Here is a 19,327-nt window from a genome sequence, read left to right as displayed (position 1 = left end):
AACGATTATAGATTCATATCATGTTTATTTTAATTAATTATCTTGCACGGATGAATAAATCATTTACATTTTATGTATATGAGAGGTACATTAAATTTATAATATAGGTCCATATAATACTTATTAAAGGTACATATCATATTTATTTTAATTAATTATCAATTATGACTCGATTTTTTATTATGTACATTTTATTTATATAAGAGGCACATTAAATATATATTATAGGTACATATAATAAATATTAAAGTTACATACCATGTATATCTTAATTAGTTACAAGGCATGTTTCAATAGTTATTCAAGTACATTTTAATAATATAGAAGGGACATGAAATATATAATAAATGTACATTTTAATAATTATAGCTACATATCATATTTACTACAATTGTTTATTAACTTTATTTCACTTACTCATCGGGGACACATTATATATATTGGAGGTAAATTAAATATAAAGTATAGATACAAAGAATAATTAACATAAGTACATAAAATATGTTGTTCAATTTTTATCAAGTACACTTAACTAACTCATCATGTACATTGATTTTATAAGGAATGTACATTAAATATAAACTGGAAGTACATTTAATACTTATTAGAGGTACATATTGTTTTAACTCAGGTCTTAACAAAGATATATATATAAAAGAGATACAAAAATAACAATAAGATGCATGTGTCACAGTGGTAAAAGTAAGTGCATTTCAACCAAGAGGTTGTGGGTTCAATCCCCATCAACAACATTTTTGAAGTTTGAAATTGTTGATCATCATTGACCATTGGTGGCTGTTGACCACCTTCAACCACCGTTGACCCTCCGCCTTACCAGCCACCGGCTACCATTGACCGGCGTTGACCACCACCGGCGACCACCGTGACCACCATTGACCGTGATCAACCACCGGCGTTGACCACCACCGGTGACCACCATTGACCGGCGATCAACCACCCTTGACCAGGACCAACGACCACCGGCACCACCATTGACCGGCGATCACCACCCTTGACCGGTGTTGACCTTTTGTTCATTGACTTTTGGGTGGATTGGGTGTAATATTAAAGCTTAACCTTTAAGATGATGTTAAATCTTGTCCCTTAGATCAAAATTGAATGGTAGGGATTGGTTCTCACCGTTCTCACGATAAGCCCCGTTCTCACCGGAACTCTACCCTTATTATTATTATTATTATTATTATTATTATTATTATTATTATTATTATTATTATTATTATTATTATTATTATTATTATTATTATTATTATTATTATTATTATTATTATTATTATTATTATTGCAGGGAATTAGGATCATATATATTAATTATCAATGAGGAGGTACAAGATCCTATGCTTCACTACAAGGAAAGCCAATGAGGCCACCTTAAACAACCTAAGAAAATCACAAAGTAAAAAGAACCAACTCAGTCATACAGTCCAAAATATTTTTCAAATCTAATGATTACGAGAAACTTGATATGCCCAATTATAGTTGCCATCTGAGAGTGCTTGCGCTGGAAGATCCTTCGATTACGCTCCAGCCATAACAAATATACAGCGCAAAGGAACGTACATCTCCTTTACCTCTTGGCCCGGCTCACCCCACAGTTACAAGCTTTAAACCAACGGATCAGTCTAGAGAAACCTGTAATTGCAGGGATTTTAAGCCACTGAGTGATAGCTTGCCAGACTTCAGAAGAGAATGCACACTCAAAGAACAAATGATTTCTACTTTCAGCTTGGTAGTAGCACAAGGCACATCTATTGGCAAGAAGAAATCCTCTCTTGCATATGTTGTCAAGGGCAGCAAGCTTGTCTTGGGCAGCGAGGAGTCCTATCACTATATGCTCAGGGAAGTTAAGTGGATCTCCCAAAGTCTTATAAGCAGAGAAGGAAGCCCCTTTTGGACGAAGAAGTTTATATATCTGCTTCTTAAAATCATGTTTGCAGAGAAGACTCCTAGTTCTCTCCAAAGACCCTGCATGCTCAATCAAACTGTCCTTACAAGAGACTATATTGTGGATCCCCCAGGAATGAGCAGTAGTGACTTGAAATTCCCAGATGCTTTTGCCCTTAAGCAGATAAGCTTTTACCCATTCAGCCCATATAGTGTTCGAGTCAAGTTCAAGCTTTCTGATCCAAATCATAAGTTGGGTTTTATTCCAACTTAGAATTTCCTTGATATTAACCCCACCCTCTTTTCTAGGGAGACAGAAACTGTCCCAGTTCTTAAACACCAGTTTATGATGCCCCTCTTCAACACCCCATAAGAAATGCATACAAAGTTTTGTAATCTTTTAAGCAATTTCTTATCAGAGCAATACACTAGCACCCCAGAAATTTTGGAGACCAAAAATAACTGAGTTAATTAGTGCAATCTTACCTGCATAACTAAGAAGATGATTTGCTCAATGAGGGATCTTGCTCTTGATTTTATCTAGCATTGGCTGGAAATGCTTCTGAGTAAGTCTAGCACTAAAGAGAGGGATGCCCAGATATCTAACAGGGAAATCTCCTTCTGCACACCTTGTAGTAAAGAGGATAAGAGCCTTTATCTGAGAAGATACCCCACCAAAGTTCAGATTGGTTTTCATTGGGTTGACCCTTAGCCCAGAATATGTAGCAAAAAGAGCTGGACAATTACTAACTGCTTTTATAGAGGGGAGGTCATCTCCAGTAAAAACCAAGAGATAATCTGCAAAAACTAGATGTGTGAGATTAATCTACACACATTTAGGATGATAAGAAAACCCAGGGTGAGAGGGGTGGTGCCTCAGTAACCATGATAAAACTGCCATACACAAGGCAAACAAGTATGGGGAGAGAGGGTCCCCCTGTCTAAGATCTCTCCTGCCTGGGAAAAATCCCTCAGTTACTCCATTGATGTTTAGGGAAAAGTGAGACGAGGTAACATAAGCTAAAACCCCAGAAGTGAACTCAGTTGGAAAACCAAAGAGTCTTAAACAATCAGCAAGAAAAGACCAACTCACAGAATCAAAGGCCTTCTGTTTTGACAGGGATTTCACTGAACATGAATACCCTGCCAGGGGTTTATATGTAGGGTAATCTAACTCAAACAATTCGCCTGACTAGTATTATTAAGTAAAATAACAGGTAACAAATAATAACACAGAGATTTTATACGTGGAAAAACCCTGGGAATAAGGGAAAAAACCACGGGCACCAAGCCAGGAGTGATTGTTACTATGATTTTAGATAGCCTGACAGAGTATTGGTATATCAGGCCTGACAGGCGAAATTATAATGCTTAAGAATACACAAATGTAAGTAAGGATGAGAGAGTGTGTAATGTCCTTTCTGATTTTGTCTTCTCTTATATTTATACTTGTTTTCACCGTTTTCTCTCTGCCGTTTAGGGTTTCCTGGTAAATAGGGCATGTGCCCTATTTACCTGGAGGTAGTTGCCATCTTATTTAGCCGTTGCTTTTGACTATCCCCTATATCTTTTCCTTTTTGAATTGGTCTTCCTTTTTTGTAGGGAGTATATATAAATTGCCTGTTTTTCGCCTGCAATGCTTATTCGATGTTAGCCTGGTGTTTTTCCCTTTCAGGCTACTGGTTATCTTTCACCTGTCTTTTATCAACTCCTGTTTGGTGCCTGTCCATACTTGATCAATGTCTGGTTTCAGATGTCTTTTGCTTGGAACTCGGCTTTGGCTGTTGCCAGGCCTATGTCAGGTCAGGCAGGATAGCAGGATAATTTTGGGCCCAACAATTGCCCCTTATCTGCTTATTCCATTATTGGGTCTGTCCAAGAATAAGGAGATAAAAATTTGGGCCAGGCGAAGGATTTGGGCAGGGATTTTTTATCGGATTAGAATTAGTGTTTGATTCAACTTCTTGTAACGGCTACTTGCCATAAATATGGTAGGTTCACAAAACCCTAGGAGAGTCATTATTAATCTCAACCACTTGCTTTCCTAGCCGTTATAAATTTGCGGTTATAAATATCCTGCCTTTGCCGTGTTTGTCTTCACATTCCAATTTCTAATTTTCTTCTTTCTCTTTCTAAAAATTATCTCTTTGCAAAAATTCAGTTTCCAGAAAAATAAGATATGGCTGGTGGTAGGAGAAAGACAACAACTTCCAAAGCTCCTGCTGAGACTGAAAAAGTTCCTGTTGAAGTCGAAATGATTTCTGCCGAGGTTGAGAAGGTCCCTGATATCATCCCTGAGGATGATGAGGTGGAGGTTATTCTTTTGAGGAGATTTTGGCCATGTCTTATAAGGGGGTTGAATATACTCCTATTAAGGCTTTGGCGGCTTCGTTTCATGAAGCCAATCAGCTAAAACCAGCTTTTGAGCATTATATCAAGGGCAGGGGCCTTATTCCCCATGGGGCTGAGGTTTGGATCCCTGAGAGCGGTCCGATCAGGGCTAATTGGAGTAGTCCAGGCTGGTTTTGTATCTTTGAATGGGCATTCGGGGGGTGGTGTCGACTTCTCCTTTCTCCTTTCATGACTGAGGTGATTAGGGCTATCAGGGTTCCCCCGTTTCAACTCATGCCAATGGTCTGGAAAATTGTCCATTCAGTTGAGCACTTGTGTTCTAAGCACAAGTTGGTTATTACCCTGGATGACTTCAAGAATGTCTATCACCTGAAGAGTCATTCTACTGGGAGGTTCAATTTCCAAGTCAGGTCGAAGATGGCTCACCTGATTACCAACTTTGATTCAGGGGATGATAAAGGATGGGCTCAAACCTATATGTTTACTAAGGCTGATTCAATTGCCCCTGATCTGGACTATCTCAATTATCCAGCTGTTGAAGGAGGTAACTTTCTTTCCTGTATTATTTTGGTTTGGCAATAGTATACTTTGGAGAGTTTACTTACTTTGCCCATGCTTCCTTGTAGTAAATGATTGGGTGAATGATCCTGACGCCGAGGGGTCGGCTGACCGAATAGCAGCGTTCATGGCATTGCCTGAAGAGGAGAGGGTGTGGCCTGCCTGTTTGGGGCAAGCTTCCATGCCTCGTTTTAAGAAGGCCAATTTGAGTACATATAAGCCAGTGAAGAGCACTAAGGTTCCAGGGGTGTCTTCATCAGGGAGTAAGTTTTGTTGCTTTCTTTTGTCATTCTGTTTCTTGTATTGGACACGTGTTTATATTGCTGATTTAGAACCTCGTCGTGCAGCTACCAGGGCTTCTACTAGGATTGCTAGCTTTGGTTTGTCTCTGGTGAAGGCAGGGGTTTCTCAAATTACAGGGGAAAAGTCTAAGAGTAGTGAGGCTACGGGAAGTGATAGTGCTGTTCAAGTTCAAGAACCTGTGCAGGGGGTTCAGTTGGCATTGCCAGAGAAGGTTGTGTATGAGAGTGACCGTCTTGAGTAGAGGAAGAGAGTGAATGAGTTTTCAGGAGGGGTTCACGAGGTCAGGGGGGTTAGGGCTCGTTTGGATGAGGTCCAGTTTGCCAAGGAACAAATTCAGGCTTAGGCTTTTGTGGTTGACAATCCCTACTTCAAGTCTCAAGCAGAGGATGCTTCTGCCCGTGCTTTGGCTGCTATATACCGTTCCAGGGACTATGCTGCCAACCTGATTACCATGCTTCAGGAGGTATATATATTTTTTTGTTTTTGGCTCGTTTCTTATGGGTATTTGTGTGTGTTTTCTTTTTTGTGGCTTAAATAGGCATTTTCTTTTTTGTTACAATGTCAATGATATGCTGAGGGGCGCCTGTCAACTGGAATCAGTCCACAGCCTGAAAAATACCCTGGATAGGGTGGTACAGATTTTGAAAAAGATCTTTGAAAAGTTTAAGGTGAGTTAGAGGTGTCTAAGGCCGAGAATCACTCTTTAAAGGAGGATAATGAGGCGAGGAAGGCTCGGTTGATGGTGTAGTCTTCTAAGTGAAATCGCTCGGGATGCTCAAAGCTCGTCGGGCCAAGTTTGATATTGCCCGGGGAAGAATTGAAGGTGAAAAGCGAGGCTATGCAAGAGCGATTAAAGGTGAATGAAGAATTGGTGTAGAGAGGGATGAGGTTCGGGCCAGGTACAAAGATCTTTGCCTTTGTATTTCTTTGGCAAGGGTCGTGTGGATGCCATGAAGGAGCCTGTTGAGGTCAGGCCTTTTGGAATCCTGATCGGGAGTTGGTGATCTCAATACCACTTATCTTGAGCTTTGTAAACTACATGTCTTTGTGAAGAAGTGGACTCTCCACCATCCAAGGGAAAGAGTAGTGATCTTTGATGGGGAGGGAGATGAAGATGAAGAAGAGGAAGCTGAGGCTGCTGATGAGGGAATTGGTTCTGCTACAGCTTCCAAGGCGGGCTAGTTTGTTTTTTTATTTTGTTATTTTTGTGGAATTTTGTGTAGTTTTGGCCTATCCAGGGGGGATGTTCCCTGGACAAGCAGTTTGGAATTTGTTTTTGTTGGTTTTCGTTGGTTTTGGGTATTTCCTGGGTAAACAGTTGTTCTTCTGCACTGGGAAGGGTATATTCTGGGTAGGTATTAATATATCTTTTCTTCTCTTTATTTTCTTCTTTGTGCTTGACTAGATTTGTACTGTACATTCATGTGGCATTTTTCGTTAGAGTAATGCCTGTCGGGAGGGCTTATGGCCCTCATTCCTGTGTTTTGGGGAAATGGTGGCTCTATTTGCACTGTCGGGAGGGCTTTTTTAAAATGAGGGTGGTTGCGGTCGGGAGGGCTTATGGCCCTCGGCTGTCGGGGGCTTATTTTGACAAGTACTGGTCTATTCCACCATTGTACTTACCTTTTTATGTACTGAGCTCAGTTTAGTTTTTAGGTCAGGCAGGCAGGTGCCAAATTGTAGAGCATTTTAGAAATGCTATTTAAGTTGGGCGCCAATTGTTTTGACAGGGACTTCACTGAACAAGAATACCCTGCTAGGGGTTTATATGTAGGGTAATCTAACTCAAACAATTCGCCTGACTAATATTATTAAGTAAAATAACAGGTAACAAATAATAACATAAAGATTTTATACGTGGAAAAACCCTGGGAATAAGGGAAAAAACCACGGGCACCAAGCCAGGAGTGATTGTTACTGTGACTTTAGATAGCCTGACAGAGTATTGGTATATCAGGTCTGACAGGCGAAATTATAATGCTTAAGAATACACAAATGTAAGTAAGGATGAGAGAGTGTGTAATGTCCTTTATAATTTTGTCTTCTCTTGTATTTTTACTTGTTTTCACCGTTTTCTCTCTGCCGTTTAGGGTTTCCTGGTAAATAGGGCATGTGCCCTATTTACCCGGAGGTAGTTGCCATCTTATTTAGCCGTTGCTTTTAACTGTCCCCTATATCTTTTCCTTCTTGAATTGGTCTTCCTTTTTTGTAGGGAGTATATATAAACTGCCTGTTTGTCGCCTGCAATGCTTATTCGATGTTAGCCTGGCGTTTTTCCCTTTCAGGCTATTGGTTATCTTTCGCCTGTCTTTCATCAACTCCCGTTTGATGTCTGTCCATACTTGATCAATGCCTGGTTTCAGATGTCTTTTGCTTGGAACTCGGCTTTGGCTGTTGCGTGGCTTATGTCAGGTCAGGCAGGATAATTTTGGGCCCAACACCTTCCGAATATCAACCTTAAGCATACACCTGGGAGTTGAGAGACTTCTATTATACTTGGTTGCCAGCTCATGGGCAAGCATTAAATTATAAAAAAGATCTCTCCCATCCATAAAAGCTCCTGTTCAGGTCCCACAATCTCCCCAAGCACAGATTTCATTCTATTTGCTAAAATCTTGCTTACAGTTTTATAAAAGACTGTACAGCAAGAAATAGGTCTAAATTCAGTGACAGAGCTAGGAGAATCCTTATTATTATTATTATTATTATTATTATTATTATTATTATTATTATTATTATTATTATTATTATTATTATTATTATTATTATTATTATTATTATTATTATTATTATTATTATCATCATCATCATCATCATCATCATCATCATCATCATCATCATCATCATCATCATCATCATCATCATCATCATCATCATCATCATCATCATCATCATCATCATCATCATCATCATCATCATCATCATCATCATCATCATCATCATCATCATCATCATCATCATCATCATCATCATCATCATCATCATCATCATCATCATCATCATCATCATCATCATCATCATCAACATTATTATTATTATTATTAGTACCCACACCCATTGAAGAAGCAAATCTAGAGAGTTATGCTCTCTCACCCTTCGTGGTTGAAATAGCAAGGATAGATCTACCAAAAAAATTTGTGGTTCCATCAATGAGAATCTATGATGGAACTACAAACCCACAAAATCATGTAGCCTACTACAAACAAAGAATGTTGGCAGCCTCTATACCTAGTGAACTACGACAAGTCTGCATGTGCAAGGGATTTGGAACAACTTTGAACGGGCCTGCCCTACAATGGTACATAAATCTACCAAATGGAAGCATCAAGTCCTTTGCTGACCTGATAAACTCGTTCAACCACCAATTCGCCAGCAGCAGGGAACTTGAAAAGAGTTCTAGTGATCTGTGCAGGATCAAGCAAAAGCCTGGCGAATCAATCAGATCATTCATGACTAGATTCAACAAAGAAAAAGTATCAATTCCCAGATGTGATGTTGGAACAGCTGTGGAAGCTTTCAGGCAGGGGCTACCACTGGATAGTGATTTCTATGATGAGATGACTAGGAAGCCTTGCCAGACCTTTTAAGACGTCCAGGCGTTGGCTCTTGGCTACATCCGACTGGAAGAGGATAAAGGTTTCAAAGCAGACAATACTGACAACTGTAACACCCCCATTTGAGCCTTTAGCAAGACATTCCCAATAAATAGGACTGTTACCATCTCAGTTGCCCGAGGTAAATGATACAAATTCAAACAAACCAAAGTACTTTAATAACTTTAATTGAAATAATGGTTTTATTACATTGCCAACCGATTAAATTTAAACCATCACATTACAATATACTACGCAGCGGAAATTAAATAAATAAAGTTGTATAAGTCAACTAAGTGATCTAGACAGCAACTATGGTCCAAGTCGAGCCACGTCCCAATGCTCCCAAGTCAGCTAATCTTTAGTACCTGTCAAATCTGCTCCCCATTATGGTTCATCACAGGTGTTCACGAATACACTGTCAACCACGAGGTTGAGTAGGAATAAACTAAACAACAATAATTATTCAATATAAAACACAACCAATCGATATCCATTCATTGCCAACTCATCCAACCATACAGTAATTAGCTCAATGATTTCGCTGATAGTAGCACAACCCCCTTAACATCGTGACATGCTCAACTCAACTGGCAGCGGTACTCTCATACCATGCTCAACTGGCAGTAGTACCCACCGTACTATGCACATCTAGCAGTAACAATTCTCTTATTATGCACAACTGGCAGTAGCGTTTCTCCCGCTATGCACAACTCATCACAATACTCGTATGACTTATCAATAATAATCGCAACAGTATAAATAACAATGACATCCATCTCAATATTTAATATAATACTCTTAACCACAATTCTTTATAAAACATATCTCAGACATAACTCCGTCATAAAAGGAAATAACACAAGGTTGAGTTGGATATTCCTACCTTTTCGCAATTCCGAGCGCTCAAGCCAAGTTAATAATAATCCTCTACAAAATCGGATCCTACAATTATTAACATATATAAATTAATAGGTAAGCTAACTAATTTATTACTTTACATAGATTAAGTAATTAATTACGTAGTTAATGACATCAATGGTCAATTGGTCATAAATTTATTAAGTCCATGCTTTCATAAAGTCAATAACCAACTTGGTATTACAGTTAAAATCTGACCTACATCAAATTGAATTTGATCGACAAAGTGATGTATGGCCCTCATAACCCTTCTGCTGAATATGTAGTAGTTATCCTACTAGTATCATAGTCATCATTATACCGTCATGGTATTAATCAAAACTTGCTCATATAAAACTATAGCCAGGGATCGTCTTATACTACCTCGCATCACCATCACCCCAATTCACCACCACATGGCCCAAACAGAAACAACTGAGCCACATGTGATTGGCCATCCCGACTCACGGTTACACCACACCAAACCACAAGTCCACGACATAGCCTAACCTACATCTCTTCGTGCGGAGGAGCCCCGTCATTTAAAACAACTAGCCAGCCATCCCACCTTCCCATACACCATCATGCCCTACACCATCAGTCGCTACTCACCACTCGTTACACCTCCAAAAGCACCACCACACACTGCACACATTAGCCTGAAACACGCATACACCCAACCCAAAACAAGGCAGCATATGGCATCGCCGCAACGATAACGAATCGGTCATAAAATTTACGTTATATACATAACTTGAGGATGCCTATATTATCCATTAAACTAGAAAGTCAAACCGACTATAAATTCTGACCTAATTAAAATTTTAAATATGATTCTAGGATAGGAGAACGAAGCTTACCTTATTTGGTTTAGGACGGAGGACGATGGAAAACAAGACGGTTAGCAAAACGGTATGAATCGACGACGATGATCAATAACTTGCTATGTCAGCCGCAGCCTCTCGTTCTTGTCCTTCTCCTCTTTTCCTTTGTTTGTTCTTACGGGAAGAGTTAGACGGGAAAGAGAGGGCGGGGTATATGTAGTCTTCTAATATTCTAATATTATTATTATTATTATTATTATTATTATCATTATCATCATCATCATCATCATCATCATCATCATCATCATCATAAACATCATCATCATCATCATCATCATCATTATTCTTGTTATTATTATTAGTGTTGTTATTATTAGTGTTATTATTAGTGTTATTATTAGTGTTATTATTATTATTATTATTATTATTATTATTATTATTATTATTATTATTATTATTATTATTATTATTATTATTATTATTATTATTATTATTATTATTATTATTATTATTATTATTATTATTATTATTATTATTATTATTATTATTATTTTTATTATTATTATTATTATTATTATTATTATTATTATTATTATTATTATTATTATTATTATTATTATTATTATTATTATTATTATTATTATTATTATTATTATTATTATTATTATTATTATTATTATTATTATTATTATTATACACGGCCCAACATCCAATCCCGAATCTTTCATTATTTTATTATTAATTATCGTCTTATTTATAATTATTAATAAGTGCCTTTTAATTAATTATTCGAATTACATAAATTATTATTGTTAATACTTATGAAATTACGGGGTATTACAGTCTTTCCCCCTTAAAATGAACTTCGACCCGAAGTTCGCTCAGAAATGCTACTAAAAGCCTCAACAACAATCAACATAACTGAGTACCATGAATACTATTTTAACTTATTACCATTTAAACATAATTAACTATTCTATTATCATCAGACCATATCAAACTTATCAAAATGTATCACAAAATAAACTCAAAACACGGAAATGTATCTGTTTTAGTAGGATTTTCCATGGAAAGATCCGGCCTACTTAATCTGTGATCAGGGTACCTAGTTCTGTAAATTATAAGTAGAAATTTCAAAGGGAAATAAATAAGAATGGGGAATAAGTAATGTTGTTGGAAAGAGCTCTTAAGAAGTCAGCAAGCATGTAAGGGGTACACCCCCATATTCCGAGTGCCTTACCATGACCACTCAGGTATAAGAATGTCACCATCTCGGTTTCCCGAGGCAATGATAATCAAATGACAATAGCGAAACATAATTTAAATAGTAATAAAGTTCAAGTGATTACAATTCCAAAACTAAACTGATAAAAATACGGTACATGTTCTCCAAAAACCAAATGTATCAAACTACTAAAATACAACAACGGAAGACACTAATCAGCTCGTGGTGACACATCGCAGCTAGCCCCAAATGCCTCTAATCAAACCTGCTCAACAACTGCTCACCATCCCCGAATGGATCACCATATTTTTATAAAACAAAGACGGGGTCAGTACTAATTACACAACATAAATCACAATAAAACAAGTACCAAACAGCTCAATCGTCACATCCAATCCCAACTCCAAAATCAATCTCCTCATAACTGACTACACAATAAAGTGTGTAGACCTGCCAGAGTACCCATCGCAACAAGTACTCCACACCGCCAGTGGGGGACCGCAGCCGTTCCCACCTAAGCCCCACTCATCTCCACCAAGCGATAAACCCAAGTCCATTAATGTGCACATCCCTTATGTGACGGGTTCCACAGAAGGCAAATCATGGGCGTGAAGCCACTCCCGCAAGTGACTCCACTCAGCCAGGGACGCACCCCGAAGAACACAGACTAAAAACAGTAATCACAACACAAAACCATCAACCGTCTGAATCAATCAATAATACGAAATCACAACCATCTGAATCAATCAACAATCACTAACTAGAACACAATCACCACACATGTCATGTAACTAATACTGAGTAGGGAAAACCCTACCTGGAATGCAACACAAACAGCAGACGATCTAGCAGCTGTCTCAAAATCGTTCTTCTACGAATCCTCCTCCTATTCACATAATCATACAATCACTACTAACACAACAAATCATAAAAACCCCCAATTCCCAAAATTAGGGTTTAAACAAAGTCAACCAAATGCTATAAAAATGGTACGTGGATCTTACCCTTGATGCAAGGATTACTATGATGCAAAGAACAACGAAATCCGACCTCTCTAGCTCCGGAATTTGTCAATAAAGCGGAAAAACAAAGCAACGTACTTGAGAACTCTCTTAAACAGTGAATTAGGTTTTAGCAAAAGTGTTTTAGGAAGATGACAAACTTATAATATATTAATCCGCTTTATTAACAAAACCCATCAATTAACACCCGTAACCCGACTTACTCGATCGAGTAAGTCTCGTACTCGATCGAGTGACTCTTACTCGATCGAGTGCCAAGGCTACTCGATCGAGTACCCTACAGGCAGAACACTGTTTCGTAAATCAAAACACCCTTACTCGACAGAGTAAGGCCCACTCGATAGAGTACCTAAAGACTCATAAAACCGTAGTATTACAGTCTTCCCTCCTTAAAAGAACTTCATCCCCGAAGTTAAGACCACAACAAAATAAAAACATACTAACATATTCCCGATACAACAACCAAAACAAAACTCAACATAAAAACTCCGAACACATATGTACCAACCAAACTCAACCCGACTCAAACAAGTACTAACTATGTCAAACGCAACATAAAAAGTTGTAAAAACTCTTCGCGACCATCTCCTACCCCCTAAAAGAAACAAGGTTACGTCCCCGTAACCATACATACCTGATCAAAAAGAAAAGGATAGCGCTCTCTCATGGCCTCCTCCACCTCCCATGTAGCTTCCTCAACCTTATGATTAGAACAAAGGATCTTAAGCAAGGCTGTCTCACCATGTCTAGTCTTCCTAACCTTCCGGTCAAGAATCTGTTTAGGCACCTCAAGATAAGACAAGGACTCATCTAGCTCTATGTTCTCCATCTCTAACACATGGGATGGATCACTCACATACTTCCGCAGCTGAGACACATGAAACACATTATGTACCCTATCCAAACCAGACGGTAAGGCCAACCGATAAGCAACCTCTCCAACCCAGTCTAAGATCTCATAAGTTCCTATGAACTTCTGACTCAGCTTGCCTTCTTACCAAATCTTATGACCCCACGCATTGGAGACATTTTCAGAAGATCCTAGTCCCCAACCTGGAACTCTATATCCCGGCTATGTAGATCTGCGTAACTCTTTTGTCTATCCTGAGCTACTCTCATCTTCTCCCTGATCAGCTTAATCTGCTCTACCATCTCATGTACCATCTTTGGTCCTAGGACCACTGCCTCAGCACTGTCGTCCTAAAAAATCGGACTCCTACATTTCCTCCCATATAAAGCCTCAAATGGCACCATGCCAATACTGGTGTGATAGCTGTTGTTATAAGAAAACTCAATCAAATCTAACCTCTGTTCCCAGTTACCACTAAATTCCATCACAAGCTCGTAACATATCCTCAAGAGTCTTGATGGTCCTCTCTGTCTGACCATCTGTCGCAGGATGAAATGCTGTACACATCTTCAATGTAGTTCCCAAAGACTCCTGCAACTCTTTCCAAAACCTTGAGATAAACCTCGAATCTCTGTCAGATACTATATCTTTAGGCACTCCATCCAATCTCAGCACATTCTTCCGATAAGCCATAGCTAATTGTGCCTTAGTCCATGTATCTTTCATTGGCACAAATGAGCTAACTTGGTCAGTCGATGCACTATAACCAATATCATGTTGTTACCCTGCGGACTCTTTGGTAAACCCACGATAAAATCCATAGAAATGGACTCCCACTTCCACTCAGGTACCTCAAGATACTGAATCTTACCTTGTGGTCGTCGCTGCTCCCCTTTAACTCTCTGACATGTCAAACAACAGGCCACGAACTCAGCTGTTTCTTTCTTCATCCCAGGCCACCAGAAAGTTTTCTTTAAATCCTTATATAGCTTGTCACCACCTGGATGTACCGAGTATGGTGTACAATGAGCCTCTGTCATGATTGTCTTTTTCAGCTCCTCATCATTAGGGACGCACCACCTCCCATCAAACCACAGACTACCATCTGTATGAATAGAGAATTTGGACACTGTCCCTTTCTCTACTCCAGCTCTCTACTCCACAATCTTAGGATCTAACTCCTGTTTACCGCGAATATCAATATAAAGATCAGGCTGCACTGTCAAATCTCCCATGACATCCCCTTTCTGGATAATATGTATCCCAAACTTCCCAACCTCATCTCTCAATCTCATCAACGATATAGCCGTGCAGAAAGAATATACACTCTTCCTGCTCAAAGCATCTGCAACTACATTGGCTTCCCCTTCATGGTAGATAATATCCATGTCATAATCGCCAATCAACTCCATCCACCTCCTCTATCTCATGTTCAACTCCTTTTGAGTGAAGATGTACTTGAGACTCTTGTGATCTGAAAATAACTTAAAGGTCGCCCCATATAAGTAATGTTTCCAAATCTTAAGAGCAAACAAAACTGCACCCAAATCTAAGGCAAATCGTTCTCATAAGGCTTCAATTGCCTAGAAGCATAGACAATCACTTTACCCTTCTGCATCAACACACATCCCAACCCATTCTTTGAAGCGTCTGTATACACTTCAAAGTTCTCACTCCTTCCAGGCAATGCTAAGATTGGAGCTGTGGTCAAACACTCCTTTAATGTTTGGAACGCCGTTTCACAACTCTCATCCCAACGAAACCTGTTCTCTTTCCTCATCAAAGCTGTCATAGGTCTAGCAATCTTGGAGAAATCTTTCACAAACCGTCGATAATACCCATCTAAACCCAAGAAACTCCTGATCTCAGCTACATTCTTTGGTGCTTCCCACTTGCTAACTACCTCAATCTTTGCAGGATCCACATCTACCTCTTCCTTAGAAATCACATGCCCCAGAAAAGCAACTTTCTCCAACCAGAATTCACACTTGGACAACTTTGCATAAGACTCATGCTCTCTCAAGGTCTGCAACACAATCCTCAGATGCTCCTCGTTCTCCTCCTTAGTTTTAGAAAAGACTAAGATGTCATCTATGAAAACTACCACAACCTTGTCCAAAAACTGACTGAAGACTCTGTTTATCAAATCCATAAACATAGTTGGTGCATTAGATAACCCAAACGGCATCACTACATACTCATAATGGCCATACCTCGACGTGAAAGCTGTATTTGGTATGTCCTCCTCTCTAATCTTCACCTGATGGTACCCCGACCTCAAATAAATCTTAGAAAAGGCTGCTCCACCACTCAACTGATGAAACAGGTCATCTATCCTTGGCAAAGGAAACTTGTTCTTCACCGTCACCCTGTTCAGCTCCCTGTAATCTATGCACAACCTCAAACTCCCATCTTTCTTTTTCACAAACAGAACTGGCGCTCCCCACGGTGATACACTAGGTCTAATGTATCCCCTCTCAATCAGATCATCTAATTTCTTCTTGAGCTCCTCCAACTCCTTAGGACCCATCCGGTACGATGCCTTAGAGATTGGCCCCGTCCCCGGTTTCAGCTAAACACTGAAATCTGTCTCCCTCTTCGGTGGCAACCCCGGAATATCCTGTGGAAAGACATATGGAAATTCCCCCACAACTGGTATCTGCTCAACTTTCGGACTCTCCATCCTGTCATCTCTCACATGGCAGAAGATCAACGGGCACCCCTTCCTCAGATAAAACTTCAAGGTCACAGCTGCAATCAACTTAACTTTGGGTTTGACAACAAACCCACGATAAGACACACTATTGCCCTTAAGACCTCTCAGAGAAAGTTTCTTTTGATGACAATCTATCTTAGCTTTGTACTTTCCTAACCAATCCATCCCGACTATCATCTTAAAGCCCTTTAAAGGAAACTCTAGCAAGTCTACAGGTAGATCAACTTGCCCAACTATCATGGATACACCTCTATACAACCTTCCACATGATACAGACTCACCTGAAGGTATGAAAACTTTCTCTGTTACAAACTCATCCTCTCTCAGACCCAACCTTTTAGCATGACTCGAAGATACAAACGACTGTGACGCCCCGAATCAAACAAGACAAAGGTATAAACACAACAAGAAAAGTACCAGTGATAACATGAGCGTCGTCCACAGCTGCTTTCTTCTCCATCATAAACAGCTTTCCACTGGTCTTCTGCCCACCTCCCCTGGACAGTACTAGCCTGAGGTAGTCGGCTTAGCACCCGACCCCTGGTTGTTATTGGTGTTCGTAGCTGGCTTCTGATAAGAATTACTGCCGTTGCGGTTACCCCCACAGTTGCGGTTACCTCCACCGTTGTTGCTCTGACCTCCCTTGTTGTTCCATGACCCAGCTCGTTTGTTGCTCGCATAACTCTGTGCACGACCCTGTGAAAAGCTTCCCTGTCCTGGCCTTTGGAAACCCCCACTCACCGCACTGGTGCACTCATGTCTCTTGTGGCCTACACCGCCACAGTTAAAACAGGTCATTCCCCAGCTACTGCTACCACTCCCACGGCCACGCCCATAGGAAGGCCCAACACTAAACCCCGAACCACATAAATATGCTCTTGCCTGTGTGTGATTGCCCTTATTATAATTGAATTGACCACCACCCTCACTCTCATCCTTTCTTTTCTCAGCACCTCTCTCTTAGGTCATCTCCACCAACCTCTCAGCCCTCCCAGCTCTCTCATAAACCTCCTTAACATCTGTAAGGACTCCCACAGGTAGCTTCTCCATTATCTTGGGGGTCAACCCCTTCCGAAACCTCAAAGCTAGGTTCTCCAAACTCAGCCGCATATCCTCAGCGTACCTAGACTTCTCATTAAACTTACGGTAGTACTCAGCCACCGTCATATTAGATGTCATCTTAAACTCATCGAACTCCTCTCTCAGCTTACCCCTCACATGTTCCGGTACGAACTCTCGCCTCATGGCTTTCCTGAACTCATCCCAAGGTATAGCATGTAGTCCCTGCTTCATGTACATATCCCTAGCACTCACCTTGACCTTATCCCACCACTCACCTGCCGCTTCCCTTAAGTAGAACGCAGCTTGTTCTACTTTCAACTCATCCGGGCAATGCACGAACTCCAGGATATTCTCCATCTCTCTGTGCCAATTATCCAGAAGAATTGGCGCCCCCGTTCCCTTACACTCTTTAGGACTAAACCTGGATATATGAATGCTGATCTTTGAATGATCAACCTCCTTATCTTTTCCTACTCCCTTCAAAGCTTCCGTTAGAGCATCTTGGTGCTCCAACATCTTTACGATGTCATTGACTAAGATACTCTTAGCTCTAGCATAAAGGGCGTTTCTCTTTGGCGGCATCTTGTAACTATATAAGAAAAGGTAAATATAAACACGCATACTATAACCCAGAACACGTATATAACCTGCACAAACTCTACTCGATGAGTACCAGAACCCACTCGATCGAGTTGAGGCTACTCGATCGAGTGCCTCGACTCCATAACTTAATCAGACCTCTGCTCAAAAATTACTCGACCGAGCTGACATGCCACTCGATTGAGCGACCCCTACTCGATCGAGTGCCCCTATATACTCGATCGAGTACCCAAAAACACGATTCTGCCCAGAAAAAAATTAAACTATCTACTCGACCGAGTCACACCCACTCGATCGTGTACCTCACCTACTCGATCGAGTGCCCCCACTTGATCGAGTCATGAAGACTCGTATACACTACCCGCATGTTCATCTTACATCCCAACATAATATACAACTTTTATAATTTCAATAAAATTAACCATACTACGCATGTATATGTACGCAACTCGTTATCTAATCAATAAAACGATCTACTTCATATTATCAAAATGCCACATCATAAACATACAACATGATTTTCATCCAATTCATACGTCGGGAATCGATAGGGAAATCGCGGAACATAGAATCCCAATTAAATCGGGTTTTAAGCTAGTGAAACAGAAGCTACGCAGAATGCGAACCGAGTGGTCCTTAAAAGTCAAAGAATAAATTGACAAATAATTCAAAGCCGGGTTTATCAAAGTGTCGGAATACTCAGATTGGATTGCTAACGTAGTTCCAGTGCCGAAGAAAGATGGGAAAGTTTGGGTTTGCGTAGATTTTCGTGACTAGAACAAGGCAAGTCCGAAGGATGATTTACCTCTACCTCACATTGATATCTTGGTAGACAATACCGCCAATCATTCCCTCTTATCTTTTATGGATGGGTATCCTCGCTACAATCAGATAAAGATGGCCGAAGAAGATATGCACAAAACAGCCTTTACCTCATAATGGGGTACCTATTGTTACACGGTGATGCCCCTCGGTTTGATAAATGCCAAGGCGACATATCAAAGAACAGCAACGACATTGCTACATGACATGATGCACAAAGAACTGGAACTTTATGTCGATGACATGATCGTGAAGTCAAAAGAGTGTAGTGATCATCTCGAAGCTTTGAGAAAGTTTTTTGAGAAGTTACGAAAATACAAGATGAGACTGAACATGCAGAAATGCGCATTTTAAGTTACTTCTGGCAAACTTTTGGGCTACATCGTTAGCCACCGTGGCATCGAAGTTGACCCGTCAAAGATTAAAGCCATCATGGAAATGCCTCATCCCGAGACCGAGAAGCAAATCCAAAGTTTTCTAGGCCATGTACAGTACATAAGCCGATTTGTTGATAAGTTAACGATGATATACGAGCCGATCCTTAAGAAATTGGGGGCCGAGGAACATGAAATATGGGATGATCAATGTCAAGCTGCAT

The 19,327-nt window shown here is 40.0% G+C and overlaps 2 protein-coding genes across 2 annotated transcripts; both read right to left on the bottom strand.

The window, feature by feature from the left end:
* Window positions 1-1,325: 1,325 nt before the first annotated feature.
* LOC141628077 (uncharacterized) lies at window positions 1,326-2,284 on the bottom strand. The gene is made up of 2 exons (XM_074441263.1): window positions 1,590-2,284; window positions 1,326-1,398 (listed from the first exon to the last, which is right to left on the bottom strand). Exons 1-2 carry the CDS (start codon window positions 2,282-2,284, stop codon window positions 1,326-1,328), a joined length of 768 nt encoding a protein of 255 aa, XP_074297364.1.
* A 129-nt stretch (window positions 2,285-2,413) lies between these two features.
* Window positions 2,414-3,434, bottom strand: LOC141628076 (uncharacterized). The gene is made up of 3 exons (XM_074441262.1): window positions 3,418-3,434; window positions 2,806-2,963; window positions 2,414-2,700 (listed from the first exon to the last, which is right to left on the bottom strand). Exons 1-3 carry the CDS (start codon window positions 3,432-3,434, stop codon window positions 2,414-2,416), a joined length of 462 nt encoding a protein of 153 aa, XP_074297363.1.
* Window positions 3,435-19,327: the final 15,893 nt, after the last annotated feature.

This window comes from Silene latifolia, chromosome Y (assembly GCF_048544455.1).
Source record: "Silene latifolia isolate original U9 population chromosome Y, ASM4854445v1, whole genome shotgun sequence".
In the NCBI taxonomy this organism is placed as follows: domain Eukaryota; kingdom Viridiplantae; phylum Streptophyta; class Magnoliopsida; order Caryophyllales; family Caryophyllaceae; genus Silene; species Silene latifolia.
This window is presented reverse-complemented; position numbering and strand designations above follow the sequence as displayed.

Coding starts and splice junctions, on each gene's coding strand:
- LOC141628076 (XM_074441262.1), bottom strand. Junction 2,701..2,805: donor CCCATACTTGTTTGCCTTGT/GTATGGCAGTTT, acceptor TAGTTTTTGCAG/ATTATCTCTTGGTTTTTACT.
- LOC141628077 (XM_074441263.1), bottom strand. CDS start 2,284: ATGCATTTCTTATGGGGTGTTGAAGAGGGGCATCATAAACTGGTGTTT. Junction 1,399..1,589: donor GGGGTGAGCCGGGCCAAGAG/GTAAAGGAGATG, acceptor TGATTTTCTTAG/GTTGTTTAAGGTGGCCTCAT.